Below are 27,859 nucleotides of genomic sequence, written 5' to 3'. Positions count from 1 at the left end.
ACCGCTACGACGATGATGCTCATCGCGAAGATAAAAGTGGAGGTTCATCTTTGGGCTACTGCCGGTGCCACCCATTTAAGTATTATCTCTCGCTTCGCGGTCATTTGACTTAAATCTTCTCCCTTAACAATCAATAAAAATGCTAAATCTTTTATCTTGTTTAAAAAAACGCGCCATGTTAAAGTTGAGCGACCACGAGAATAGCAGGCCAGCGGCGACCAGCCATGCACCATGCGAAATGTCACACCTTTTATATTTTTTGATGGAACGAAATGTCACCCCCACTACAGGTTTTTTCACCGAACCCCACCAAACTCCGGTAAACACGAGCTCACCGGCCGACGAGGCGACGAACGCACTCCGGGAAGCAAACAAAGGCTGTGCGTCTCGCACGCACGCTGTCACAAACTCGCAATGTCACGACCCACCTCAGCTGGCACGCACGCATGCCCACCGCATCCTCCCGACACAGCGGCTGCCTCAGGCGCCGCGCCGTGTCAGCCCTCTCGCCGGGTGTAGCCCATGCGAGCCTCCACCCCCACCACGTACCCCGCCTCCTCCCTACGTGTCACCGCTTCTTCCACCTATATAAACCCTAGCCTCGATCCCCTCTCCACCTCAACTCACTTCACTTCACTCCCCTACCTCCAGCTCTTGAGTTCGACAGATCTTGGTTCACTTCACCGCCGGCGGACGCAGCGAAGCGAGGGAGGAGCAATGGCGGACCGCGGGGGCTACGTGCAGGTGCAGCACGGGCAGTACGGCGGCGGGCACCACGGCGGGCAGCAGCAGCACGGGCGCCAGATGGGGGAGCAGATGAAGGGCATGCTCCAGGAGAAGGCGCCGTCGGCGTCGCAGGCGCTGACGGTGGCGACGCTGTTCCCGCTGGGCGGGCTGCTGCTGGTGCTGTCGGGGCTGGCGCTGGCGGGCACCGTGGTGGGGCTGGCCGTGGCCACGCCCGTGTTCCTGCTCTTCAGCCCCGTGCTGGTCCCGGCCGCGCTCACCATCGGCCTGGCCGTCACCGGGTTCCTCACCTCCGGCGCGCTGGGGCTGGGCGGCCTCTCCTCGCTCACCGTGTTGGCTAACACGGCCCGCCAGGCGTTCCAGCGCACCCCGGACTACGTGGAGGAGGCGCGCCAGCGCATGGCCGACGCCGCCGCGGCCGCGGGGCACAAGACGCAGCAGGCCGGCCACGCCATCCAGAGCCGCGCGGAGGAGGCGCGCGCCGGAGGAGGCGGCCACACCGGCGCCACCGGCGGAGCGGGCGCCGGCACCGGCACCAGGGCGTCGTCGTAAGCTGGAGCTAGCAGGCCGATGCCAGTCGGCCGCGCCGCGCAGCAGGGCGCGCGCGCGTCGTCTGCTACCTGCTCTATGTATGCTAGTGCCTTCGTACGTGTCTACACGAGCGAGTGTGTGTGTTCGTGCGTGTCAGTGTGTGTGTGATGTTTCTACTGTTTTAGTACTGCTCGTGTTCGTCCGATCGATCGGTTTAGTACCGAGTTGTGAATAAGAAAAGGCCCGGGCCGCTTCGTCTGTCCATGCATTTGCTTCTGTGCTGCTTCAGTGTGTCCTGTGTGTGTGTGATGTTTCTGCTGTTTTACTACACGCTGCCGATCATTTGATATCGACGAGGATAATTCACCATTTGGTTCATCCTTCGTACGAGAATACTTCAGAATCCGTCTTCCTTTTTTGAAACGAAGTTCAGATTCTGTCTTCGCTGAATGCGAAACGTGTAAGACGATTATCCCACCGCTAGAAAATAGCGGTGGCTTCGCAACGACCATCAAACTTCGACACATCAGCAGTACAGACGGTACGTGCGGGAGGCGAAAACAAACAAGCACATCAGGTGCAGGATTGAAACCATCTCCCAAGGCAAGGCAACAATATACATCACCATGGCTTGCTGGCCGCTTCACCCTTGTTTTTTTTTTTTTGAGCGAGTGGCAGAGCTTTACTGCACAATGATGTTCTAGGGCATACAAATTGGATCAGGAGAATACAGAAACCACACATGCCTAACAGCCTAAGGTATATTGTTCGGTGTTGTTCCAATCTTTGTGAGGAATGAAAGAGGCACAGAGAGGAGAGAGAGGAGGCAACAGTAGTACTACTTTTTGCAGCAACTCCAACGTTTTTTCTTTTCTTGAAAGGGTCGTTATTCTTTTTTGCATTTCATACATTAGGGCATACGCTCCGCATAGTCTGCGTATACTGATCGTTTAGCCGGATGAAATTTCTTTTCATCCAACGCTACTGACCCGTAAATTTGCTCTGGCATAGTCTCCGGATGAAATTTCATCCAACACCACTGACCCGTAAATTTGAAATTTGCTTTAGCATGGTCTGCGGATACCGGCATAGTCTGCGGATACTCCGGCGTAGTCTGTGGATACTGATTGTTCAGTCGGAGGAAATTCCACCCAATGCTGTCTGCATACACACTTCAGCCGGATGAAATTCGTGCAAGATAGCACACACACTTCAGCAGGATGAAATTCATGCAAATTGATAGGATGAAATTTCATCCAATGTTGCCTGCATACACACTTCAGCCGGATGAAATTCATGCAAATCGGCCGACATTTATCCAGTTTGGATTGAAAATAGCACAAATCAATCATCCAAATAAGTCTAGTACAACAATATCTTAACCGGATGTCCAATAAGCTTCATTAACAGATTACGTCGTCCCACATATACTGCCCCTTCAACTTTATCTAACAATGTGTACTTAAATGGCCGTCCCTCTGTTCTGTGGTACATCACGGCAACGTGAGCGGGCTACATAATGTGTAGACCAGCATTGAGTAAATGAACATGTAGACCAGCATTAAGTGAATGAATGATTTAAACAAATCGAGCAAGAAGAAGCAAAACTCACGAACTCCTCCTCTGCTGCGTGCAATGGCCACCTTGCCTCCAGCTGATCAACCACGCGACAAAACTTGGTGACGCTGGTCTGGATACCGTGCTAGTGATATGATAACGACCTCACATTGTGTTCTTAAATGATGTGCATGTCGTAGGGAGCAATGTGTTTTCGCGCGCGAAACGATTCATGCACTTGCTGCCAGAAGGTCCTCCTCCGCTCCTGCCTACAAAATTGATGGATACAACCAACCATGCATCGCACAACAACTCATCCTCCACGGTCGAGTACCCCGCCAACCTTCGTACTCCGAAAGAATGACATGGCATTCGAAATTAAGCTAAATGGCATTTGATCGAACACCTATCGGGCGTGGTGTCCGCCATGGAGGTCGTCGACAGGGGGCGGAGTGTACCTAGGTACAAACGGCTCTAGGGTGGGCAACACCGTCGTAAAAGCGGGCGTGCGCGTCAGTGCTGGTTGTGGACGTCCGACAATGCCTCTGTGACGGCCGAAGAGGTACAAGGGTGGTGACGGAGATGGAGGGCGCGGATGCAAAGTAAGGGCGAGAAGGGGTAGAGTGGAAGGAAATGGGACCGGGAGGGGGCGTGGGCTCCGGGTGCCGGAGTCCTACGTGGCTGCTGTGTGAACTCCCGCAACCCCCCCCCTCCCCCACTTTGTCTTCCCTTTGCGGGAGAAAGCATGTATGAACCGATGTGTGGAATGATACAGGCCCGCGTTGGATGACACAACACGCCTGGACCACGCAGTTCGGACGATTGCGGGCAGTTTGAGGGTCTGCGTTGGAGATGCCCTTAGTGCTTTAAATTACCATGCATACGCTTCATGCATATTATTCAAACTAGCACCATTCTTGCATTTCATATTCTTCATGTTTACATGTTAGTTGGTAATTTTTCACCGTAGAACCAGCGATGTTGGATGAGCTTTCTCAAACGCTTTATGTGTTTATAAACAAGCGAAGTTTGGTGCACATCTCCACTAATTCATTTGGAGAGCTTTTATATATTCATAGCTTTAGTGGATCTGTTGCATGACAATCGCTACTCTGTGCATCAACATCGCTTATATGGCTTCTCCATAACCTAAAGATCAGTCGCGTTGATGCCATACTTTCTTTCTTTTCGACTTATTAACCTCCATGATTATTCCTTTTTCCGTTTGAGTGTAAAGATTAAGGCTCGCCCTAGAAAATGCATAACTCTAGATTAATTGAAACACGAGATTGTGTAATTGATGTGCTTGACCAACACTCTGGCCACTTTATGGTAAAATTGTTTCTGATACAATTAAGACTTAGCATACTATGGTTTCATGATACACCTAACATTGTATCTAAACATAAATGGCATTGGTGAATTTGATATGAAAGCATTGATCCATGAAAAGCGAGTGATTTTACTTGTACTTTTTGATGTTATCTTTTTTATCAACTACAAAATGTTGCATTGCATCGTTGTTCTTTACAGTCATACCTAAATTGCATCATATTGATTATAATTCATGTTCGTAGCATTTACAATCAAAATTTATGTTGTTATGATCTATCTGCTAGAGGACAAGTATGGATTCAACCCGGTGATGCTGATACGTCTCAGATATGTATATTTTTTTATTGTTTCATGCTAGGTTTATATCATTTTGGCATAATTTGGCATCAACTTTTATTATTTTTCTAGACTAACCTATTAACTCAGTGCGGAGTGTTAGTTGTTGTTTTCTGCATGTTGTTGGACTTTCAGGAACATCAATTTTATAGAGCTCAAAAAATCCTTAAATAAACTCTAGAAAATATTTTTCAACGAGAAGCTTCCGGAGGACTTGAGTCCCATCTAGGACCCCACATAGCCAAGGTGGCCGCGTGGTACAACCACGTGGTCCCCTTGTGGCTATGAAAACGTATATTTTTTGTTTGCTCCAAAACCCCTACACATTGAGGAGTCTTTCTGTTTCCACAACCGCACCTCTCTGTTTTGAAGTGATCCAATCTAGAGGCCTTTTCCGGTGCTCTGTCGGAGAAGGAAATCATCTCAATGTCCATCTACATCAACTTGAAGGCCACCATGATCGCTCGTGAGTAGTTTTCTTTGGACTATGGATCCATATCAATAACTAGTTGGTTTTTCTCTCGGTTGCTTCTCAATACAAATATCACATGAGCTGCCCTACATGATTGTGATCCATTCAATGTAATTTGCTGATGCATTGTTGCCATGTGATGATTTGTCACTGTATGACCAGATCTATCCATTAATTCTTTTGAGATCAATTTGGTTTCTTTGTTGCAAAATTCTTACTCACATATGCTCACCGATCTATTTATATTTCTTTGGCCAAGTTTGATGGATGATCTGCAAAAGGAAGTTGTGTATGTTAGTTGGGTTCAATCTTGTAAGTAATCTATTGCAGTGATAGAAAGTGGAAAAGGTTTGCATTGTATTTTATTGTTGCCATTACGGATAAAAAATATGATTGCGTAGTTGTCCTTTTGAACGCAGGGTGAAGACAATGTGTCACTTCGTGTCATCATACTTAATGCAATAATATATTTCTTTAACTTAATACTTTGAGATGCATGTTGGATAATGGTCTTGGGATGGAGTATTAGCTGTAGATGTAGTAGGATGATGGTTTATAGATGTTTGGACGTGATGGTCATATGCAATTATACCATGTATAACCATACTCATAAAAACCGTAATTTAATCGATGCACAGCTGTATTTGTTCATCACACTTTGCTATTTCTTTTGGAGAGAAACCACTAGTGAACCTATGGATCCCGGTCCATTCTTCTTCCTATTGCTTCCAACCTCCATCAACGCTCTTTAAAATTTCTTGCTTTTATTTCTTTGGAAATCTCATAATTTTTTCACGAAGAAGATCATATTAGCGTGTTGCCTTTGACTGACTCATTCAATGGTGAACAAAACCTCGATAACTCTTTTCAAGGCCAATCCTTCAAATTAGGAATGATGCATGTGTGTCCTTTGGAGTCTATCGTGCATCCCACAAACCACAACCATGGACGGAGCTTCCTTGTAAGCAATGGGGTCAGTTGACCCAATCAAATTAGCAAATCCTTCACTAATTTAGTACTAATCCTTATTCATTTATAGATGATGACCCCACTATCATAGACATGATCCTGCTAAGTTTTTTTCTAGCTTCGTCCCTACCCACAACTACCACAAGAGTACATGAGATCGATGTAGTAGTGGTTAAGGTTTGGGCGTTTGGGTGTTGCCCACGGGAAGTACATGGCAAGCCGCTATTGAGAGAGATACCTCACACTTCACATTTCTCTAGATATTCGCAGTTTTGTTTATATATATAACTTGAAATTTACTAAATTCACCACGAAGAGTAGAGAATGCATAAACTCATCGATGATCACAATTACTCTTATGAGGTGCTTTCAAGAAGAAACATCTCTAAAAAATAATAAGCTCTCTTAAAATAAAGCTATCTAGTGGGTCATGAGTCTTGCAGGCGGGAGGGCCTATGTTGTCGGCATGTCATAGTGTGTAGCCCTTGTGTTCGTGTGGCTTGCGTCTAGCACTTCCCCAAAGATAGCAGTCCAGCTACGTATAGCACTTCCACCACCTCTTGACATCAGATCCAGCTATGTAACTCCACCAAAAAAAATGATACGTCTAGCCGATAAACAACAAGGACGCCAAAAAGATACGTCCAGCCGATAAACAACAAGGGCGCCAAAAAGATACATCTAGCCGATAAACAACAAGGGCGCCAAAAAAGCCAATAGCAAAATGCCCAAACAATGGAGGCAGGCAAATCTGATGCAATAAAGAAAAATGTTAGATATAAATAACTTGTGCTTATGAATACATATTATTAACGAACGTCATTGGTAAAGGGGTGTGTTCAACCCAAACAGTCGCATTCTTTCTCACCTAACATGTACTGCCATGTCTTGAAGCAACCCCTCAATATGGATATATACCCTTCGTATCAATAAGATCACTTGCTTCATTCTCTCTCTTTTAACTTCATTCCATTTTATTTTTTGCTTCAGCTTTTTCTTTTTTCTTTCTTCTTTTATGAAATATTGTTAAACAACACACGCGCGGCACACAGACACAATTGTTTTGGAGAAATACACGAACACTTCTTATCAAAACATGCATGAGCATTTTTTAAATCTCACGATCAAGTTTCAAAATTCATTTTATCAAATATGTGAATATTTAAATGCGTGAATGTTCAAAATAAATAAATACATGAGCACAGTTTGTAACCACATGAACATTTTTCAAATGTGTAGTCATTTCTTAAAAGCAAATAAAAGTGAAGAAAATTTAACACAAATAAAGGGAAAAGGAACATCTGACCAACCTATGCTAATGGGCCATCCCAATATATAAGGTACCCGGCGGTGAAGTGCTATTGGACGCTAAAAGCGTCCTGTCGCAGCCTGACAGTGATAAGTTTTGCGCTGCTGGGGCTCTATGGCCAGCGCGAGTGTGAATTTTCTCTAAAACACGTGTCGTATGTAACTATAAGTTCTCAAAAAAGAATTGCTACTATAGATGACTTTTTTCTCACGTCTAAACCCTACCTCTAACAAATGCGGAGGACGACACCACCTCAAGGAAAAATTTCGAGTTAGAAGCCCACAAACCAGAGACCAATCCTGGGGAAATTTTGACTCATGATGAAGAACGGCACGACAAAGCGCGTGATTCTTTCTTGTATGACATGAAGCCCACAAAATGAATCGACCCATCTAACAAGTCATTATCTGCCCTCATTCAAAAATAATTGACGCGGTTTTAGTTTAATTTGTTTGAGGGAATTTTAGTTTAAATTTTAACTAATACCACATCAGTTATTTCTGAACAGATAATAAATCATATGTCGGCGAGGCATGCTGAATTATGTTCTTGGTGACAAGTGTCTTGCCCATGTAACACATGTTTTCGGTGCTTTCACACAAGACCCACGCTGTAACCTCACTTGTCCTTTTGGAAAAATACTCCGACATAATCCGAGTAATAATGCGACATAGTGAGACTGACATGTCACTAGGAAAATATTACAGTCCGTGATAATTCGAAGCTCACGAAATGAGCCGACGCCTCTAGCAAGTCATTATCAAGAAAGAGAATCACTTGTCGACGATGCCTGGAAAATTAGATTTCCAAGATTTCATCCTCACTTGTTTGAGAAATATTCCAATTTGGTAATGCGGCACATCGTTGATAATAGCTAGACGACGGGATCACTGCACGGAATGGCACCTGTCCATTCTTCTCTACCAAATACAAATTTGGGACCCACAGCGGCCGGACGCGTGTATCGCCATACGAGCAACGTGTCCCCGTCGGCCACTGTGGAAGGGCGGCTGATTCCACACTCTCTCTCTCTCTCCTGCCAAGCGGGCCCCATGCGCCAGGCCCGCGCACCACACCAACGAAAGGGCCACGAAGATTTTTAATCCGAACCAACGTGCACCGAGAAAAGAAGAGAAGACATTTAAATCGAATATAACGTGATGCTATGTTTAACAAAAAAAATGAAGCACGCTATATATTTTGCCGCAAGCATCCGAAACATGTACCACTCATGACCATACGAAAATGAACGCAAACATTTGCAATCGACATGCGTGAGCTGATTTCCCAAAAAAAGGCATGCATGGATACACTAATGCAAATTTACAACTAATTTCTGTCCATCCATGATTAATCAAACGAATGAACTAATTGTGACCGGCTGATTGTGAGGGCAGGAAAATCACGTAGTGGGGGCTTCTATTTTGATATAGTAGATTCACCATGACGAGTAGAGAGCCCATAAACTCATCGATGATCACAACTTACTCTTATGAGTTGTTTTCAAGAAAAAAAATATTACGTAGTTGTAGTGCCAGAATGTGAAGCCCGCATAATGAATTGGCTCCTCTAACGAGTCGTTATCAAGAAAGAAAAAGTCGTTATCAAAAAAGTATTTATATGTCGGTGAGGCCAACTAAATTAGGTTTCTTGGTGAAAAGTGCCGTGCCCATGGACCACATGTTTACAGTGTTTTTGACATACAAGATCTAAGATGTAACCTCACTTGTCTTTTGGGAAAATACTACGACATAATCCAAATAATAATGTGACATGGTGAGGCTGACATATCACTGGGAAAATGGTCCACATCCGCCCGCGCCAAATACAAATTTGTGATAATGTTTAGGTGCAAAAATGGGCCGGCACCTCAAGCAAGTCGTAATCAACAACAATAATCACATGTCGGCGATGCGATGCCTGTAAAATTGTTTTTTTCTCCAGATGACAGGTATCTCACGCGCATATGAACCACACACTTTTACAATGTTTTTGATACAAGGTCAAAGATTTTAACCTCGCTTGTTTGGGAAACTAGACGATGCCCTGTGAATTGCCACAGGAACCGTGTTAAAACAGATGTATATGTTGGTGTTTGGAAACATAAAAAACTAATAACAAATGTATAAGTTGCTGTTTGGAAACATAAAAATCTAATGAAAAACAAATGCAAATGTTAGAAACGATAAACTTACAAAGCATGTGGCAAAATAATAATGTGTTAAAAGAGAAAACACTTTCTTTTGCGGGTATAAAAAAAGAAAAGGTTTAAATCAACCTTAACACGACACCAGCTTTAACAAAACAAACAAATATATGAAAGATGCTATATATTTTTGCCGCAAGCATCCGAAACGTGTACCATTCATGGCCTTACGAAAATGAACGCAAACAATTTGAATTGCGATCGACATGCACAGGCTGATTCCCCAAAAATGATAAGTTGGCATGGTCTGGATGCACTAACGCAAAATTACAACTTATGTGCGCGATGCCTGACTTGCCATACGATTTCGACCAGGCCAGCGTCGGTAGACATGGGAAGAGAAACCAAGTGACGAAGATGTGCGTGCGATACTTATGACATATCTAGATGCACTTTAGCGGTACTGTAGTAGTAGTTGTATTTTAGGCACGCTCTACACGATATTCTGAATCAATAATGCGGCGCACCGTCGGCAGTAACGGCCAGACGACGGGATCACCGTGGAAAATGGTCCCTGCATGCATACGTATATTCTTCTTCTGCACTAAAACACAATGTGGTAGGGGGTACACGGCACGGCCGGACGCGTGTACCGCCGTACGGGCCGCGGGGTCCCCGCCGGCCCCGGCGCACGGCCGCCGGCCACCGCGGAAGGCCGGCCGACGACTCTCGCCCCCACCCGTCAAGCCACCGGGCCCCACGCGCTAGGCCCGCGCACCACGCCGACGGACGGCCCACGGCGATTTTTTTTTTATTCCAACGAACGAACACCGAGGAAAAGACGCGTGGAGAAAAGTTAAAAGGAAAAGGGAAAAGGAAAAAAAAAAAGGAAGACAGCGACGGATCGATCGAGCGAGCGAAGCGAACAAAAGCGCCCCACGGACCTCGCCGTCCTCCATGCCCTAGCGCGCACACCACGGCACAGCCCACCCGCAGGAGCGCCGCGCCCCGCCGCGCCCCGCCGCGCCCGGCCCGAGGTAACCATCCCCTCCGCCCCCTCCGATCCCTCGATCCCTTCCGATCAAAACCCTAGCCGCGGGTTCTCCCCGGTCCATCCATCCCTCCGCCCCCTTCGGTTTGGTCCACGGCGATCTGAATTTTCTGGACGGGCGGCGACGCGCGGGTTTTCCGCGAGCCAAGAGAGGGGGGTCGCGCCGACGGTCTCGGGGCTGGCGGCCTGCTAATCGCCGCTGCGGGGGCTGGTGCGCGTTCCCGCTGATTCGGCCTCCACTGCAGGCAGATCTGTGGGAGATTCGGCCTGGGTCTGGTAGACGTTTGCTTGTGCGGTGGGGCTGGTCGGGGGGACTGGGAATCGATCGATGCCGGATTTCGCTGCGGCGAATCTGTGCGTACCCCTGATGGGATCTGCTGGTGCCGCTGGATTCTGTTGTAAGAGCGCCTTTCAAGGAAGCTAGTGGTTGCACTTGTGTTTAATTGTTGTTAGGGTTTTTTTCGAGCCCTCACTGAGTAGGAGTTACTTATGTAATTCTACTTGCTGCGTGTGAGCCTTCCATGATGGTGACTTGGATTGTTTGTGCCAAGAGGTGTTCCGCCGTTATTATGTCATTGCATTAGTGGGAAAATTACCCTTGCCTTTTATGGATGAATAGGATATATATGATGGAAACGTCAATTATCTTTTAACGACTTCTTTACCTGCTGTACCCGCCACATGCCGACATTTTTTATATCTTGTACACACAGGAGTATGATTAACTGCCACAAGCACTGCGTAGGTCTTGACAAAATTACGTTTCATTTCTGCAGGTCTTTGGTTTGCTGCCCTCCAACACCGTGCTGTGACATAGCCTCTTGATAGCATACCGAGTAAAGAGGTAATCATGGCCGATTCCATGGCGGATTCGATGGTGGCGAGCTTCTGGGGGCCGGTTACATCAACCACTGAGCTGTGCGAGGAGAACTATGCGCGCTCGTCATACATCGCAGAGTTCTACAATACTCTCTCTAATGCCCCATGCATTCTCTTGGCGCTTATTGGGCTCATGAATGCTCTCCGCCAACGTTTTGAGAAGCGCTTCAGCGTCCTGCACATATCCAATATGATACTTTCTATTGGGAGTATCATCTTCCATGCAACCTTGCAACATGTGTAAGTTTTTAGTTAACTGTACTGGTATTCTCGGTTGGTATTAATCGTAATCACGCAATTCTGGGAGTTAGCCCTTTCGCTCGTTGAATGTTGTTCTTTCCTACTACGCGTATCTTGCAATTGCGCTCACAATGATGGGATGGGTTTTGGTTACAGCATGTCGTTGAATCTAGGGTAATTTCCTCTTTCTTTTTTACTAGTTATGGCTTTGCTTCAAAACATCAAAGTTAAATTTCATGCTCCCTACCATTTTGAGGGAAAAAAAGACTCTACAATGCCAGTTGTTAATTTGCTCAGACGTGGTTTCTTGCTTCACCGTGACCATTTTCATTATCTTTTTGGCTGATTTCCTGTCTATGATGGTTACAGCTTAGTAAGTGAACATGATGTAGTATTGGCGACTATAAATTATTGAAATACACAGAACATATTGATATTTTGTAGATCCGAGTTTGTTAGGTACTATCTCTCAGACACTACCCAGGACACACCTTTTACATTTAGCGACGCGTGCTCGCATTTGATTGAGAGTTTCTGATAGCAGAAAATAAATGCACCTTGATGAACCTATATTTACTGCCATTTGAATCATTTGCAGAAGATATTTTATTAACATGAATTTGTGTTTAGTTTGTATTAGCGCTATATATATTACGCCCTGCTATTGTAATTGTTATCTGGCTGTTATTGACCTGAACTTTTCTTTGATCTCGCTGCTGTTGATATTCAAAGAAGTGCATTTTACTTCCGGTGTTTCAGCACAAAGCCAAAAGCCATAAACAATACATTCTTTGTTACTTCTATGTGATTCTGTTAGAACACCTTGTAAATTCTTGGTGAATGGCTCCCTTCAATAATTTGAAAATAGCCCTACTCTGAGAAGTTACAAAAATACAGGCAAATTACAAACAAAACAGGATCGTCTTCATAGGTTGAAAACTTGGGTATAGAAGGTTGCATTGACAAATTACAAGCCACATTAGATTGTTTTCTCCATCGAGTCTTGCTTTCAAAATTCTATGCTTATGCACTGATATGCACTTGCGCACCCGAACAACGAGTGATTAATTTGGAACGTTCCGAATTAAAAATTTGGCATGGTTGTACTTATGCCCTGGCTGACCATCAACAACTGGTACAGCTGTTCATTGCTGAAATGGTGTCTGTGTTGAATGGTTTTCTTATGTTTATGACAAAATTTCAGTAGTTACAGGCGCTCACTATTTGCCACTCCTGTTGGTCCTTGAAAAATGCATAGGGTAATCTAGCTGCCTTTTGGTTGGCAAATTAGTAAATTAGAAGTCTCCCGAATAAAGCAACTTGCTTGTTTTTGGTGGTCATATGATGCACATCATTACTTACCACTTACCTCCTTAACAACTGTCTGTGCTGCATGTACTTTGAATTATAAATACCATATCCATTGCATCAAACACAATAGGTGAGTTGTTTCAAGTCCTATGTAGAGTGGATGCATTCCTGTAATTAAGACCATGATGTGCAAGTTAAAAATCATTCTCTCTCAATCTGTTGAGTAAAGGCTGTGCATTTGAGGCCTCATGGATCATCACATGCATTTCTTGGTGTGCATCTCAGTTTCAGCATGTCTTAACTTCAGCCAAATTCTTCATATTATTTCTTTCAGTTTTGCTTTACTGTTTGCAATATATTGATTCGTGTTGGCCATATTTTGTTTTCCAGCTTACAGCAGAGTGACGAGACTCCAATGGTGTGGGAAATTCTCCTATATCTGTATGTCCTTTATTCACCAGACTGGCATTACAGGAGCACCATGCCTACTTTCCTTGTCCTATACGGTGCTGCATTTGCTGTAGTTCACTTCTTCGTGCGATTCCAAGTAGTATTCAAGTTGCACTACATTGGCCTCTGCCTTCTCTGCATCCCGCGGATGTACAAGTACTACATTCAGACGAAAGACTTGGCTGCCAAGAGGCTCGCGAAGCTGTGGGTTCTTACCATATTCCTGGCGACAGTTTGCTGGCTAGTTGATCGCATCTTCTGTAAGAAGCTCTCGCTCTGGGTCATCAACCCGCAGGGACATGCATGGTGGCATGTGCTTATGGGCTTCAACTCATACTTTGCAAACACATTCTTGATGTTCTGCCGAGCTCAGCAGCGTGGGTGGGAGCCGCGCATTATCCACCTCTTTGGATTTTTGCCTTATGTCAAGATTCAGAAATCCAGAAAGAGGGAGTAAGTTGTTTGTCGATCAGCAGTGTTCTCCAGGACCGGAAATCTAATGTCCACAAAGCGCGCAAAAAAAACAAGCGGTGGCATTTTTTGTAAATGGGCTTCCAAGTGATTACGGACTACAAATGAATGTCAGTCAGTGATGTCTCAATTGATTTTGGTAACTTTTAACTAACGCCCTGTTTTGTACCATACTCGATTTCAACCAGAGATTAGCTGGAGTGTTCGTCTCTTACTTTCAATCTGCAGCAGTTTGTGTTTGCGAACTTATAGGACTTCATATTTTTATTCTTTGAATTTGACTTGAAATGGGGTTGAATTGTATTAGTTTAACTTACTGCTGGAGTGGTGATAGATTCATGTTCGTGGTAACAGTTGATTCTTTATCGTTAATCGATGCTATTTGTGAACTAGTGCCTGGAGGCTGGTGTGTATTATGTTTGATCTTTGTGCACCTGCTGATTGTGGAAGCATGGCTAGTCTTGGAGCAATTTTATTTTGCCAATTATTCATTGAACTTGCTCACACAAGCAAAAGGTAGCGCCATCAAGGTGCTCAAACTTGAAAACGAAGGTTGAAAGGCAGCCATTTCTGCTCACCATTGGTTTTCGCCCGGTTTTCTGTAAATTAATTTCTGCTCAAACTTGAAAACGAAGATTCTCTTCCGAAATTATTTGATAGGCAAAACTTTTGCCTCCGTTTAGAAGAAGAAAATTCTGCTCATCATGTCATCACCCTATACCATGCTTCTGGCCTGTGCACGTCATGCCTGTACTGGTTTTGTGATGGTCTTGATGGAATGATGGAGACCCCGGAGTGCCAATGTCGAATCAATGCTTCAATCCATGAGGCTGCCGACTAGGAATGAGTGGAAATCGACACAGTACTTGGTTTCGGGGACAGGGATTGATGGAAAGGGGATGGTAAGGGCAACTCCAAACGGGAGTCGTCAAATGTCTTAACCATCGTGTTCAGACACTTTTTGCCATCCACCGGCAGTCATCAAATATCTGTAAACTAACATAGACGTTTGAAATCCCACAAACAGACCCCAAACTTATAGGAGGTTTTTTTGGGGGGGTGGGGGGTAGGGGTCTGAACACACTAACTCAGCCTAAAACCAATGACAAACCGCTGCGAACTTGGAGAAGGATTGGGGGAGTCCGGACACAATAACTCAGCCTTGAACCCATCATAAATTCATTCTGTATCTTTCTTTTCTCTGATCTCTGCATTGGACAAAGGACGGATATTTGTAGATACTAACCTGGATGTTTGAAATCCCACAAACAGCCACCAAACTTAGAGGAGGTTTGGGGGAGTTCGAACATGTTAACCTGGCCTTGGACCAACCACAAACCGCCCCTGAACTTAGGAGAGGGTTGGGGGAGTCTGGACACACAAACTCAGTCTTGAACCCATCATAAATTAATCTTTTATCTTTCTTTTCTATGATCTCTGCATTGGACAAGGGACGGATATTTGTTGGATGGCCGGCGCCCTGGAGTGCCAATGTCGAATCAATGCTTCAATCCATGGGGCTGCCGACTAGGAAGGAGTGGAAATCGACACAGTACTTAGTTTTGTGGAAAGGGATTGATGGGAAGGGGATTGTAAGGGCAACTCCAAACGGGACTCGTCAAACCGTCAAATGTCTGAACTAGTGTGTTCAGACATTTTTTGCCATCCACCGGCGGTCATCAGATATCTGTAAACTAGCCTGGACGTTTGAAATCCCACAAACAGCCCCCAAACTAACACGCTAACTCAGCCTAAGACCACCGACAAACCGCTCTGAACTTAGGGAAGGATTGGGGGAGTCCGGACATACGAACTCAGCCTTGAACCCATCATAAATTCTTTTGTATCTTTCTTTTCTCTGATCTCTGCATTGGACAAGGGACGGATATTTGTAGATGCTAACCTGGACGTTTGAAATCCCACCAACAGCCCCAAAACTTAGAGGAGGATTGGGGGAGTTCGAACATGCTAAGCCTTGGACCAACCACAAATCGTCCCTGAACTTAGGGGAGGGTTGGGGGAGTCCGGGCACACGAACTCAGCCTTGAACCCATCATAAATTCATTTCTTATCTTTCTTTCTTTTCTCTGTTCTCTGCATCGGACAAGGGACGGATATCGGGACATTTGAGGAGGTTCGTTTTGGCCACTCCCGTTGGAGAAGCACCAAACAATATTCTACATCGAGAACCGCCTCACTGTCAAAAACTGGTGCAATAAGAATCATATCGCGGCTACGCGTCCTCCGAATGCCGGCACGAATTCGAATCAAGATCTAGGGTGAAAACGGGGATAAGATTCCACGATCTTCACACTGACTAGTCGGCGCATTATCTCGCTCACACTTGGCCAATAAAAATGCACCCACAACTGACTCCACCACGTGCACCCACTAGCCCTGAAATTCCATCTACCAGTCAAGAAACAGAACCCTGGTTGCATCGGCCGAACGATTCATCAGAAGCCACCAGTCACAAGAAATTCGGGAGCACTTCAGATGAACCAAGATTCGACGGCGAAAAAATAAACAGCGACGAAGATTCGGTAACAATTTCACATTATTATCATCATTACAATTATCATCCACGAACAATAGAGGAATCAACATCTTCTGACCGAAAACAAGGCCACGGTGTAATCCTCTCACAAATCATGTTGAAGGAAAAATTAAAATTGAAACATATTTGGGGACTTGGAACTATAGCATGCCCGGGTAACCATTTATACCCCATCAGTACATCAAGTATCCATGTCACAACAATAAAAAACAAAATAAACAACAACCACCAAGGTAAAAAAAAGGAAAGAATTCTGGCATGGCACACGAGCCTTCTTCTTTTAATTTAATATAACAGGGTTAATTAACAGAATAGACAACTAAATCTTTTTTGGCTGATGAACTGAAGCTGCCGGGGTGCGATTCTCTCTACCTCCGTTCGGCCCCAAACTGAGGTAACTCCACTCTTTAATTTAACCTACTGGAAATGGAAACTCAATAGTTGTGTATTGATTTTTACCTCCCAAAAATTAACGAAAACCAATCCCTGAATCACCGCCTTCAGCTATCCATCCATCCTTTTCGCTTGCTTGCTTGCTTGTTGACGACCTCAATGAACAGAAAATCAAAAAAATACTTGCAATTCTTCTTTAGCTAACAATGGTAACTTCTTCTCGCACCTCCCGGGCTCTGTTTGGTTGTTCGTCTATGTTGCTGCTAGACTACCAATCTGCTCGTCAAGCTGCATCTGCTCGAGCAGCGCTCCGATAACTGCGGCTTGGTCATGTCGGTTCAGCTGCGTGCTCACACTAGAGCCTTCACCGTTACTTACACTGGGATGCATTTGAGGTGAAGGTCTGACAGAGTTGTTGATGGATTCAGCTGTGGTGACCTGCTTCTCTGGTGGAGACTCCTTAACCAGTGTGTGCACCCAGGAGAGATCTGGGTCATCGCCGCCTGATCTCAGCTCAAAGGAAGATGACCGGCGAAGCTTACCCAATTCTTCACCGTTGACGCCCCAGTCCGGTGCCCCTGAAGGAGACCCCCACTTGGACCATGATGAGCTCAGAGGAGAGCCAACAGCAGCCGATGCTCTTGCAGCACTAGGCCCGAGATCACGAGAACTGAGGCTCCTCATTGTCTGCTGGTGCTGTTGGTGCTGCTGCTGCTGTTGCTTCTCACGCTGGGCAAGGGCGGCGGCTAGGTGGGAGTTCATTGGCGACCCAGATTCGACGCAACGGGGGGACATCCGGCCAGGGGAGGATATCCCAAGTGATGCTTGCAGTAGGGATGAGCGTGAATGCAACTGCTGGTTGTCCACAGCCTTTGGTGAGAACCCTGTGTTGATCGGCGAAAGAAGCTGCTGCTGTTGCTGGAACTGATTAAGGATGGCAGCCTTCTGGGAAGGTGAAAACATAGCACCTTGATCAGCATTGTTGTACCTTGGGGATGAGACCATCTCAGCAGAAAAGAGATCATCCAGGTTTGAAGGGTTCAGACTCTTGGTCCGAGAACTATGGTTCCCTCCTGCTGATGAACCAAGACGCGAGTAGCACAGATCGTTTATAAGCTGGGAATCAATATCCTGCAACAGGGAGTAGTCATCCATAGGCATATCCCTTGCATTAAGTGAGCTTCGGAGTCTGCTTGACTGAAGGCTGCTGCCCGGAAGGTGTAGCGTCGGAACATTTGGTTGCTGCCAGCCCAAAGAAGGGGGCATCCCATTCCCAGAAGGAGACCTTGGTGGGGTAAATGGGGACATGACTGCCGAGACCGATGACGGAGAACCAGGCATCAAGCCCATTGCTGCTGCCATCTCCATTGCAGCCGTTGCTGAGGCCCTAGGGGATGGCACTGCGGACCCAGTGGAGACATACAGTGGGCGGAGCTCATCGGTGGTGTGCGCGAAGAAACAGACGCGGCGATTGCAGCCGGTGCCATCCTTGCAAAGGCGAGTGCGGTATTGCGCTGGGTGGAGCCAGCACTCAAACACCCCATGAGCATACTCACACATGTCTCCACGCCGGCACACACCTTTTCTGAAATCAGGGCATGGAACACAACTGTAGTGATACTTGCGCGGATCGCGGCGCCGAGCGTTCTCCCCAGGGTGCACAAAGGGGCACTCGGTCCAGTCATGTGAGTACGCCCGGGAGCACGGCCTGATCTTGAAGGAGTACATGCGGAACTCATCAGAGGCATAGATGCTGTTCTTGATATCCGGCAGGGATGGATCCACTGGGTATTCCTTCTTCTCTGAGGTCGCAACCCTCGGCAGGTCTGGGAACTTTGACATCATCATCACGGCAGCTGATGGAGACCGAGCGTCCTCGGCGGTGGGAGATGACACCGGCGACGAGGTCAGGTTTGTGGCCCTTGTCACCACCCGGAGCAAGCCATGTCCAGACTTTGGGAGCCCAAGCAGATCTTGGAGGGCGATCTTTGCATCAATCATCTTTGGCGGCACAGAGATCACATCAGCCGGACGGCACCCGGACGCATCTGTGGCATCGGCGTCAGCCCCGGCCACCAGGAGCAGCCTGACGGCCTCGACGGCCGAGGACGAGCCACCAGACGCGGCGCAGTGAAGGGCGGTGGTGCCGTCGGGGCCGCAGCGGCGGTTGACGTCGACGGAGGGGAGGGACAGCAGCAGGCGGAGCGCGGCGAGGCTGCCGTAGGTGGCGGCGACCATGAGCGGGGTGCGCTGCTCGAGCGCCTTCCGGCGGCCGTACCAGAGGCCGGCCTCGTCCGCGGCGGCGGGGGGCGCGCGCTCCAGCGCGCGGCGCAGGCCGTCCGCGTCGTCGTCGGCGGCGAGCTCGAGGAGGCCGGCGAAGGCGTCGTCCGTGTCGACGGTGAGGTGCCTGGCCATCTCGGCGACCGCATTCTTCTTGGGCGTCGCGGCGGCCGCGGCGTCGGCGCCGGCCGCCAACGGGGGCGCGGGGATCGGCGCGCCGTTCATCTTCTTGGCTCGTCGGATCGAAGCAACTGAGGCAAAAACATGAGTCAAGAAGCCAGTCAAGCAAAGTCCGAAATAGCACGGCGAGATTGACTGGAAACCTGCCGAATCGGACGCGAAATACAACGGGAAAGGGAGGAAAAACCGAGGCTACAAAAATGGAAGCGCGGCGACCGAATCCACGGAAAGATCTCCGGGAAGCAAAAACCAATCTTTGGCTAGATCAGGAGCTCGTCAAAGCTCGGGCGCTCGGCCAGAGCCGCCACCCGGGTGGCGGCTCCGGCCGGCAGATCGGGGCGAGGAGAGGGGGGCGGAGCGGAGCCTGACCTGTGCAGGGCAGCTTGCGGCGCGGCAGACCATGTCAGCACGCCATGGGCGACGGCGCCGGCGGAAAGATCCCGGAAATCTCCACGGAGGCCCGAATCTGGGGAGAGCGAGGGGTGGTGGTGGTGGGGTGGGGTGGCGTTGGGTGGAAGCGGCCGGCCGCCGCGGTGTTCCGGGCAAAGATTTGGGGGCGATCTATCTATCCCCTATCCGGTTCGCGATTGATGGGGGAAGAAGAAGCGGAAGCATGGGGTGTGTGCGGGGAGGGGAGAGAGAGAGGGCAGTAAAAAAGGGGAAAGTTGAGGAGAGAGAAAGGGAGTGGGGGGGTGGCTATCGGAGTTCTCGCGGCGACACACACTCCCTCTCTCTCTCTTCACCCTCCCTCTCTCTCCTGTGGACGTGCATCAAATGGATAATTTGGTTGTGCTGGCTAGTGTTGAGTGTGCACAAGTGATAGTTGTTTGGTTTAGCAAAATTGCATGGCTATTTCTTCGTTGCATGAAAATTTACTGCATCGGTCGACTGCTAGCCGAGGCGGAGACGGGGACGCCGCGGCCGGCACACGGCGTCGCATGTGAAGATGAGTCGGAAACTTGACGATTCGGGAGGGGGGGGGGGGGATGGCGACGAGGGTCATGGCGGGTATTTGGGGGGGGGGGGGGGGGGGGTCACTGGCAACGAGGGTCATGGCGGGTATGGGGGGGGGAGGGAGGTCCAGGGTGGGCGAAGGCGGGGGATCATGCAGGGCGGGGGTGTGGGCGGCGATGCTCGCCGGCAGCGGGTGGCGGCAAATGGAGTTCAGTCGGCATCGAAGGGGGGGGGGGCTGTGGTTGGGGACTTCGAGGAAGAAGATGAACAGTGAGGGTGCTGGATTGACATCTAACGGTTCCGACATAATCGGCTGAGACCGAAAAAATAGCAATCGATTGATTTAGGTGGTCCTAAAAAGATACATTTAGAAATGTCATGAGCAAAGTTCGGCATGGTACTATGAAAGAAAATCATCATCATTCTGTGTGCTTTTTAGGTGCAGGGTTTTGTTTTCCATAAATGTTGGTAGGCAGTTCACAAACGATATTTCGTGTCCTCATTAGGCTTAATAGGCTAGAAATAGCTGCATTTAGAGTTAGGCATGCATCCCGCCAAAAAAACACATGTCATGTCTTAGCTAACACATCAATTGCTTTATTTTATGATTTGGTCTGTGTAGCTCGGTGTTAAGCTTATTACTCATCTTGAAATAGGACTTTGGGCAACTCTGACATAAGTACTCGGTAACATTAACATAGGGGCAATATATGGCGAGCCAGGCGTGGCCCTATGCGGAATTCTTCCCTTCAATTTAGACTCAACAAAATGATGTGTATGCCCGCCACAATTTGATAGCTCTATAGTATGTCGTGTGCCCAAGGCGCAGACCAAAACAAACTCGCAGTAGCTTTCTCTGTGGCATGATTACAACAAGAATCTCACATACAACTTTGTCACTCTTCTTGTAAATACATACTCACTTATGCTAACATGTTGTGTTTTAATACATGTATTTTTTGAAGAGCTGTTGTGTTCTGCTATGAGTGGTTAGGCTAGATATAGAAAAGGCAACAGCCCAAATAAAATACAAGCAGCAAGGAAGAACCTACTAGTAATTCTTTAGAGTTGCAATTTTTTGGTATGTTTCTCCGCAAGCTCGTTATTGAATAGATCAAGAGGAAAACTTGTACGATGTTTCTATTGTTGGTATGTACTCTCTTACATTATGGGATAAAAAACGCTCTTATGTTATGTGACGGAGGGAGCAGGTGTTCGGTTGGAGGTTGTACGAGCCGGGCCCTCTTTAATTCAAGAAATGATTTCATGGGATTTGGGATGGTTGAGATACTTACGAACCTTTTTTCCGTGCATGTGGGTATTTATTTATACTGCACGTAGATTACACTTTTCAGTAGGCTCGAGTTACGTTCTGTAGAACCAGTTTGGAACTGGAAAAATTACCGATCGAATCGACCGCTGCTCCAGCTGGGCTCGGCGCGGCCGCACGGGGCAACCCCCGCGTTTCCGTAACCGGCGCCATCCCCCACGACGGCACCCACCCGCCCACGTACGGCACGGCAGCGCGAGTGCGGGCGGTGCGGGGCGTCCCTGTCTGTCGCGTCGCGCCTTCTCGAAACTCACGTCGCCCCGCTTGTCCGCACCGCGACGCTTTTTCCACCGGACGTCCACGTCCCCTGTGACCCTGGATGTGACGTCGCGCCAGGGGCGAGTGAGTGACTGGCTCGGTTGGTGCGTACTGCGTCTGCGTGGCGGCACCCGAGGACAAGCAGCAGCCGAGACCGAGCTCTCTCCCCGCGCGCCCGGCAGCCGGTGGCCAAGTTTCTTTCGAGCCATGGCGCCGGAGCATGCAGCGGCAGTGGTGGCTGACGGACCTGTTCCAAGCCATCGTCAGAGGCACCGCACTGCTAGTCTTCTCCACCTTCGCCGGTGCACACTGCACTCTTGCGGTCGTGTGACAGCGCCGAGGCATTCACGAAATAGGGTTTTCCCCCGCCGCTTTAGATTATAAATCCGGCAACCACGGCCAACAAAAGGTCCAGCCAAGGAAACGAAAATTGGTTACCATGAGGGCATAACACAAGTACAACACAGAACGGACAGCCAAACAACCCCAAAATATGGATCAAAGTCTAACTAATCCGGCTCAGGTGATGGAGGCGGGAGCGGTGGCGCCAATGCTCCGGCGGTGGTGCGTAAAGCCGAGATGATCCTGTCGATCAAGTCCCGATCACACCGCTTGCTGAGCGGTCTCCATAGCTCTAAGAAGCCACACAGTTTGTAAATAGAATCAGTCGCACGAATTGGAATCACATGCTCAATCACGAACGAGCTTATTGCGAGCTGTCTACAGGGTCCATTGCCATCGTCCCCACTAATACCCACAGACTAGGGCGCGTCCTGGCCTCTCGGCTTAGGACCGCCTGGAACAGATCGGGGAGGTTATCATGGTCCCAATCACCACCAATCACCTCCCTGAGATGCAGCTCCAGAGGAGGACTGCCGCCGGGCATCGAAAGAAAATATGGTTGGAATCTTCAGGTACGCTACATAGGGGGCATAGACCATCCCCGGGCCCATTCCGTTTTCTAACTTCCGTACCCGAGGGTAAACGGCCTCGAACCCATTGCCATAGAAAGATGCGCATCTTTAATGGTAGCTTAATCTCCCAAAGAAGGGTCATTTCGGTTGGGCCCGAGGTAGCTAGCATGGCGTGGTATAGGGACTTGGTAGAAAACCTCCCACTTGGTTCGAGGGACCACGATACTGAATCTTCCTCCATGGAGTGGGAGTGTAGAGCAATACATTGGAGCATCTTGTCCCATTGGACCCGTTCTAACAGGCCAAAAGTTCGGCGGAAAGCTACAACCCCCAAGTCAGTGAGGGCCGCTTGTACGGACAGATGCGGTCGGACACAGATGGAAAATAGCGCGTTGAAACGTTGGGCAAATGGTCTATCACCCGACCAACGGTCAAGCCAGAACAGGGTGTTGGTGCCTGTCCCCACCGAGATGGACGTTCCGGTCCGTAGGACCGGCATAAGCTGGATGACTGCTTGCCAAAACTGGGAGCCACCCGTCCGGGAGGCGAAGGCAAGGGGCTGTCCACGCAGGTACTTTGCGCGGATGATCTGGAGTCATAGGCCTCCATCTCCTGCCTCAATGCGCCATAGCCATTTGGAGAGCAAGGCTATGTTCATCTGCCTGGACGAGATGACTCCCAAGCCGCCTTGGTCCTTTGGCTTGCAAACCTCAGACCATTTCACCATGTGGTATTTTTGTCTATTATCTGGTCCCGCCCAGAAGAACCGAGACAAATACTTGGTGACTTCCTGATGAAGGGATTCATGCAAACTATAGAATCCCATCAAGTACATAAGCAGGCTAACTAAGGAGGAGTTCATCAACATGACCCGGGCCGCCTTGGATAGCCACCGCCCGTGCCATGGCTCGACCCTGTGCTGAAGCTTGGACACCGTGGGGCGAAGATCCTTCGCCTGGAGGCGGGAATCGCTAATCGGGAGGCCAAGGTAGGAGGTCGGAAACGAGCCTAGACGGTAGTTCAGCATATTGGCTATGCGTCGGGATTCCTCCCCTGAGTAGCCTAGCACCATTACTTTGCTTTTGGCAAAGTTTATTGTCAGGCCCGACATCTCTTGAAAACACAAGAGTAAAAACTTCAGATTTTGGATGTCAGTGTCCGAGCCTTCAACCGTGAGGATGGTGTCATCTGCATATTGGAGATGAGTAATACCCCCGTCACCGACTAGGTGCGGGCAGATCCCCTTGATATGGCCAGCCCGCCGAGCTTTGTCCAAGATTGTGGCAAGCGCATCCACAATCATGTTAAACAGGAAGGGGGGACAGGGGGTCGCCTTGGCGCACCCCCTGGGTAGTGCGGAAGTAGGAGCCAACTTCCCCGTTGATGTTCACTGCAGTGCGGCCAGGCATAACCAACTGCATCACCCGAGCTATCCAATATGGGTCAAACCCACGCTTCTCCATGACCTCACGGAGAAAGAACCAGTGGACCGTATCATAGGCCTTATGGAAATCAATCTTGAAGAAAACCGCACGGAGGTGCTTTCTCTTGACCTCATGGAGGATCTCGTGAAGCACTAGAACCCCGTCGAGAATGAATCGACCCTTCATGAACGCCGATTGGTTCGGGTGATGGATCCTTGGAGCCAAGAGAGCCGCCCTAGTGGCGTACCCCTTGGCTAGAATCCTAAAGATCACGTTAATGACCGTGATCGGGCGGAACTGTCGAATATACGATGCCCCCTGGACTTTGGGGATCAGAGATATGATCCCATAGTTAAGGCGGGATACATCAAGGGTCCCCCTCGAAAACTCCCGGAATAACGCCATAATCTTGCCCTTGACGGTGGGCCAGAAAATCTGAAAAAACCGGACCGGGAGGCCATCCGGACCCGGGGCAGAGGCCGGGTTCATGGACTTGACGATGGCCTCCACCTCTAATTCTTCAAAGGGGTTAAGAAGGGATTGGTTCTCTTCGGGAGAGACGCGGAGATGCTCGTCCCAAAAGTTCTCAGCTAGGGCAAGGCCCCCTCGCGGACGAGTGGAAAATAGAGTTATATAGAACCCATCAACATGAGCCCGGATCTTGTCCGGGTCCTGTAGCAACCGGTCCCCATCCCAAAGGATGGGGATGGTGCATCGTCACCTACGGCCATTGGCAATGGCCTGAAAATAAGCCGTGTTGGCATCGCCAAAGATGATCCAATTAAAAGAGCCGCGCTGGCGCCAGTATCTTCTTCTTTGGCATAGATGTCAGTAAGGGTATCTTCCAGGCTGTACCTAAGGGACCATTCCTCAGAAGACAGACCTGGGCCGTCAGCGCGTATGTCAAGTGCCCGGATCTCCATGAGTAGAGCCTGCTTCTGGACCCACAGGTCCCGCCCAATATTTGCGCCCCAGCCCTTCATAAATTGCCTGGAGCGTTTGGCCAAGTGATGCCAGTCGTCCATGACTGACATGGTCCGGTGAGGTTCAGCACGGGCCGCAATCCAATGGTCTCAAACAACCGCAATGAATCCCGGATGGCGAAGCCAGAACACCTCAAACCGAAAGCGAGGGGGCGGTCGAGGCCGCTCATCCATGGATGATAGTAAGAGGGGTACATGGTCGGATCCAATCCTTGTGATGGCCTAGAGAGTAGCTAAGGGGAACCGAAGTTCCCATTCAGGGGATACAAATACCCGGTCCAGAACACTTCGGGTCGGGTTCACCTGTTTATTAGTCCAGGTGAAACGAGCTCCGACCATATCTAATTCCCGGAGCTCGAGGTCGGCAATCCAGTCATTAAAGCATTGCATGCCTGACTGGTCAACCCGGCCATTATTCTTGTCAGCTACGGAACGGAGAAGATTGAAGTCACCCCCAATGATCATTGGGACAGTAGCTGCCCTAATCTTGGCGTGCAACTCAGCGAGGAACGCGGTGGAGCGACTGTGGTCAGTCGGGCCATAGACGACAATCACTTCCCATTTGAAGTTAACTGCCCTCTCCCATACTTCCATACTCACGAAGAAATCTCCGCGGTCCATGGAGCCAACCTCAAAGGTGGCATCCTTCACCCCGAGAAGGATGCCACCGGAGTGTCCCGCCACTCCACTAGATGGCAACCAGTGCCATGCAAACAAGTGTCGGCTCAACCGATGGAGTTCCGAGAGAGAGAGAGAACTCGGTCCTCATCGTTTCTTGGATCGCCACTATATCAATATTTTCCTCGCGCATGTAGTCCACTAATTGGCATCGCCGGCCATCATGGCCGAAGCCGCGAAGGTTCCAGAAAAGTGCACACATACTACTCCTGTAGGGGGTCCACGCTGGACCCCACCGCAATGGACACGCTAAGAGCCCGACGAAGCTGAGCCATGCGAGAACGAGTACGGCCCCGAACCTCTACCAGGGCAGCTGCCGGCCTATCCCCCCTCCCCACGGGCTGTGTGCTGGGGGTCACGGCGGCCTCAGCCGCGGCAGCCTCGCGAGCCCTAGCGGCTGCAAGGTGGCCATCAAGGATCTCCTTAGCCTTGTTGGCAGCGATCTGTTCGAGGGCGGGGCCCTTCTCACCACGGAAGACAATCGCAGAGTCATTGGCAAGAAGGGCCAGACGGCCTAAGGGAACGGCAGCAAGCGCTGAGAAGGAGTCCATCGGTTCCTCCTCAGCCGGAATCCCTGAAGGAAATATGCCCTAGAGGCAATAATAAAGTTATTATTTATTTCCTCATATCATGATAAATGTTTATTATTCATGCTAGAATTGTATTAACCGGAAACATAATACATGTGTGAATACATAGACAAACATAATGTCACTAGTATGCCTCTACTTGACTAGCTCGTTAATCAAAGATGGTTAAGTTTCCTAACCATAGACATGAGTTGTCATTTGATTAACGGGATCACATCATTAGGAGAATGGTGTGATTGACTTGACCCATTCCATTAGCTTAGCACTTGACCGTTTAGTTTACTGCTATTGCTTTCTTCGTGACTTATACATGTTCCTATGACTATGAGATTATGCAACTCCCGATTACCGAAGGAACACTTTGTGTGCTACCAAACGTCACAACGTAACTGGGTGATTATAAAGGTGCTCTACAGGTGTCTCCGATGGTACTTGTTGAGTTGGCATAGATATAGATTAGGATTTGTCACTCCGACTGTCGGAGAGGTATCTCTGGGCCCTCTCGGTAATGCACATCACAATAAGCCTTGCAAGCAATGTGACTAATGAGTTAGTTGAGGGATGATGCATTATGTAACGAGTAAAGAGACTTGCCGGTAACAAAATTGAGCTAGGTATTGAGATACCGACGATCGAATCTCGGGCAAGTAACATACCAATGACAAAGGGAACAACATATGTTGTTATGCGGTTTGACCGATAAAGATCTTCGAAGAATATGTGGGAGCCAATATGAGCATCCAGGTTCTGTTATTGGTTATTGACCGGAGACGTGTCTCGGTCATGTCTACATAGTTCTCGAACCCGTAGGGTCCGCACGCTTAAAGTTCTGTAACGATCGGTATTATGAGTTTTTGTGTTTTGATGTACCGAAGGTAGTTCGGAGTCCCGGATATGATCACGGACATGACGAGGAGTCTCGAAATGGTCGAGACGTAAAGATTGATATATTGGACGACTATATTCGGACACCGGAAGTGTTCCGGGTGGTTTCGGAGAAAACCGGAGTGTCGGAGGGTTACCGGAACCCCCCCGGGAGAAATAGTGGGCCTTATGGGCCTTAGTGGAGAGAGAGAGGGCTGGCCTAGGGCAGGCCGCGCACCCCTCCCCCTCTGGTCCAAATTGGACTAGGAGAGGGGGGGGGGCGGCGCCCCCCTTTCCTTCTCCCTCCCCCCTTCCTTTCCCCCTCCTAGTAGGAGTAGGAAAGAGGGGAGTCCTACTCCTACTAGGAGGAGGACTCCTCCTCCTGGCGTGCCTACAGGGGCCGGCCGGCCTCCCCCTTGCTCCTTTATATACGAGGGCAGGGGCACCTCTAGACACACAAGTTGATCTGTTGATCTCTCCCAGCCGTGTGCGGTGCCCCCCTCCACCATAATCCTCCTCGATCATATCGTACCGGTGCTTAGGCGAAGCCCTGCATCGGTAGCATCATCATCACCGTCATCACGCCGTCGTGCTGATAAAACTCTCCGGCGAAGCTTTGCTGGATCGAAGCTCGCGGGACGTCATCGAGTTGA

At 48.7% G+C, this 27,859-nt stretch overlaps 3 protein-coding genes across 3 annotated transcripts; 2 read left to right on the top strand and 1 right to left on the bottom strand.

Annotated features, from left to right (window-relative positions):
- The first annotated feature begins 717 nt into the window (after positions 1 to 717).
- Positions 718 to 1,537, top strand: LOC109781222 (oleosin 18 kDa-like). The gene has a single exon (XM_020339822.3). The coding sequence runs from the start codon at positions 718 to 720 to the stop codon at positions 1,294 to 1,296; it is 579 nt and encodes a 192-aa protein (XP_020195411.1). The 3' UTR covers positions 1,297 to 1,537.
- Positions 1,538 to 10,254: 8,717 nt separating this feature from the next.
- LOC109781228 (alkaline ceramidase) lies at positions 10,255 to 14,190 on the top strand. The gene is made up of 3 exons (XM_020339829.4): positions 10,255 to 10,436; positions 11,227 to 11,569; positions 13,271 to 14,190. Exons 2-3 carry the CDS (start codon positions 11,301 to 11,303, stop codon positions 13,785 to 13,787), a joined length of 786 nt encoding a protein of 261 aa, XP_020195418.1. The 5' UTR covers positions 10,255 to 10,436; positions 11,227 to 11,300; the 3' UTR covers positions 13,788 to 14,190.
- A 2,265-nt stretch (positions 14,191 to 16,455) lies between these two features.
- LOC109781230 (zinc finger CCCH domain-containing protein 24) lies at positions 16,456 to 19,878 on the bottom strand. The gene is made up of 2 exons (XM_020339830.4): positions 19,581 to 19,878; positions 16,456 to 19,282 (listed from the first exon to the last, which is right to left on the bottom strand). Exon 2 carries the CDS (start codon positions 19,254 to 19,256, stop codon positions 17,004 to 17,006), a length of 2,253 nt encoding a protein of 750 aa, XP_020195419.1. The 5' UTR covers positions 19,257 to 19,282; positions 19,581 to 19,878; the 3' UTR covers positions 16,456 to 17,003.
- Between the last annotated feature and the right edge of the window lie 7,981 nt (positions 19,879 to 27,859).

Source organism: Aegilops tauschii, chromosome 4 (genome assembly GCF_002575655.3).
Source record: "Aegilops tauschii subsp. strangulata cultivar AL8/78 chromosome 4, Aet v6.0, whole genome shotgun sequence".
Taxonomy (NCBI): Eukaryota; Viridiplantae; Streptophyta; class Magnoliopsida; order Poales; family Poaceae; genus Aegilops; species Aegilops tauschii.
This window is presented reverse-complemented; position numbering and strand designations above follow the sequence as displayed.

Excerpts from the sequence above, each read along its gene's own strand:
- LOC109781228 (XM_020339829.4), top strand. The coding sequence starts at position 11,301 with ATGGCCGATTCCATGGCGGATTCGATGGTGGCGAGCTTCTGGGGGCCG. Across the intron at positions 11,570-13,270 it reads CATGCAACCTTGCAACATGT|CTTACAGCAGAGTGACGAGA; the intron begins GTAAGTTTTTAG and ends TTTGTTTTCCAG.
- LOC109781222 (XM_020339822.3), top strand. The coding sequence starts at position 718 with ATGGCGGACCGCGGGGGCTACGTGCAGGTGCAGCACGGGCAGTACGGC.
- LOC109781230 (XM_020339830.4), bottom strand. The coding sequence starts at position 19,256 with ATGAACGGCGCGCCGATCCCCGCGCCCCCGTTGGCGGCCGGCGCCGAC.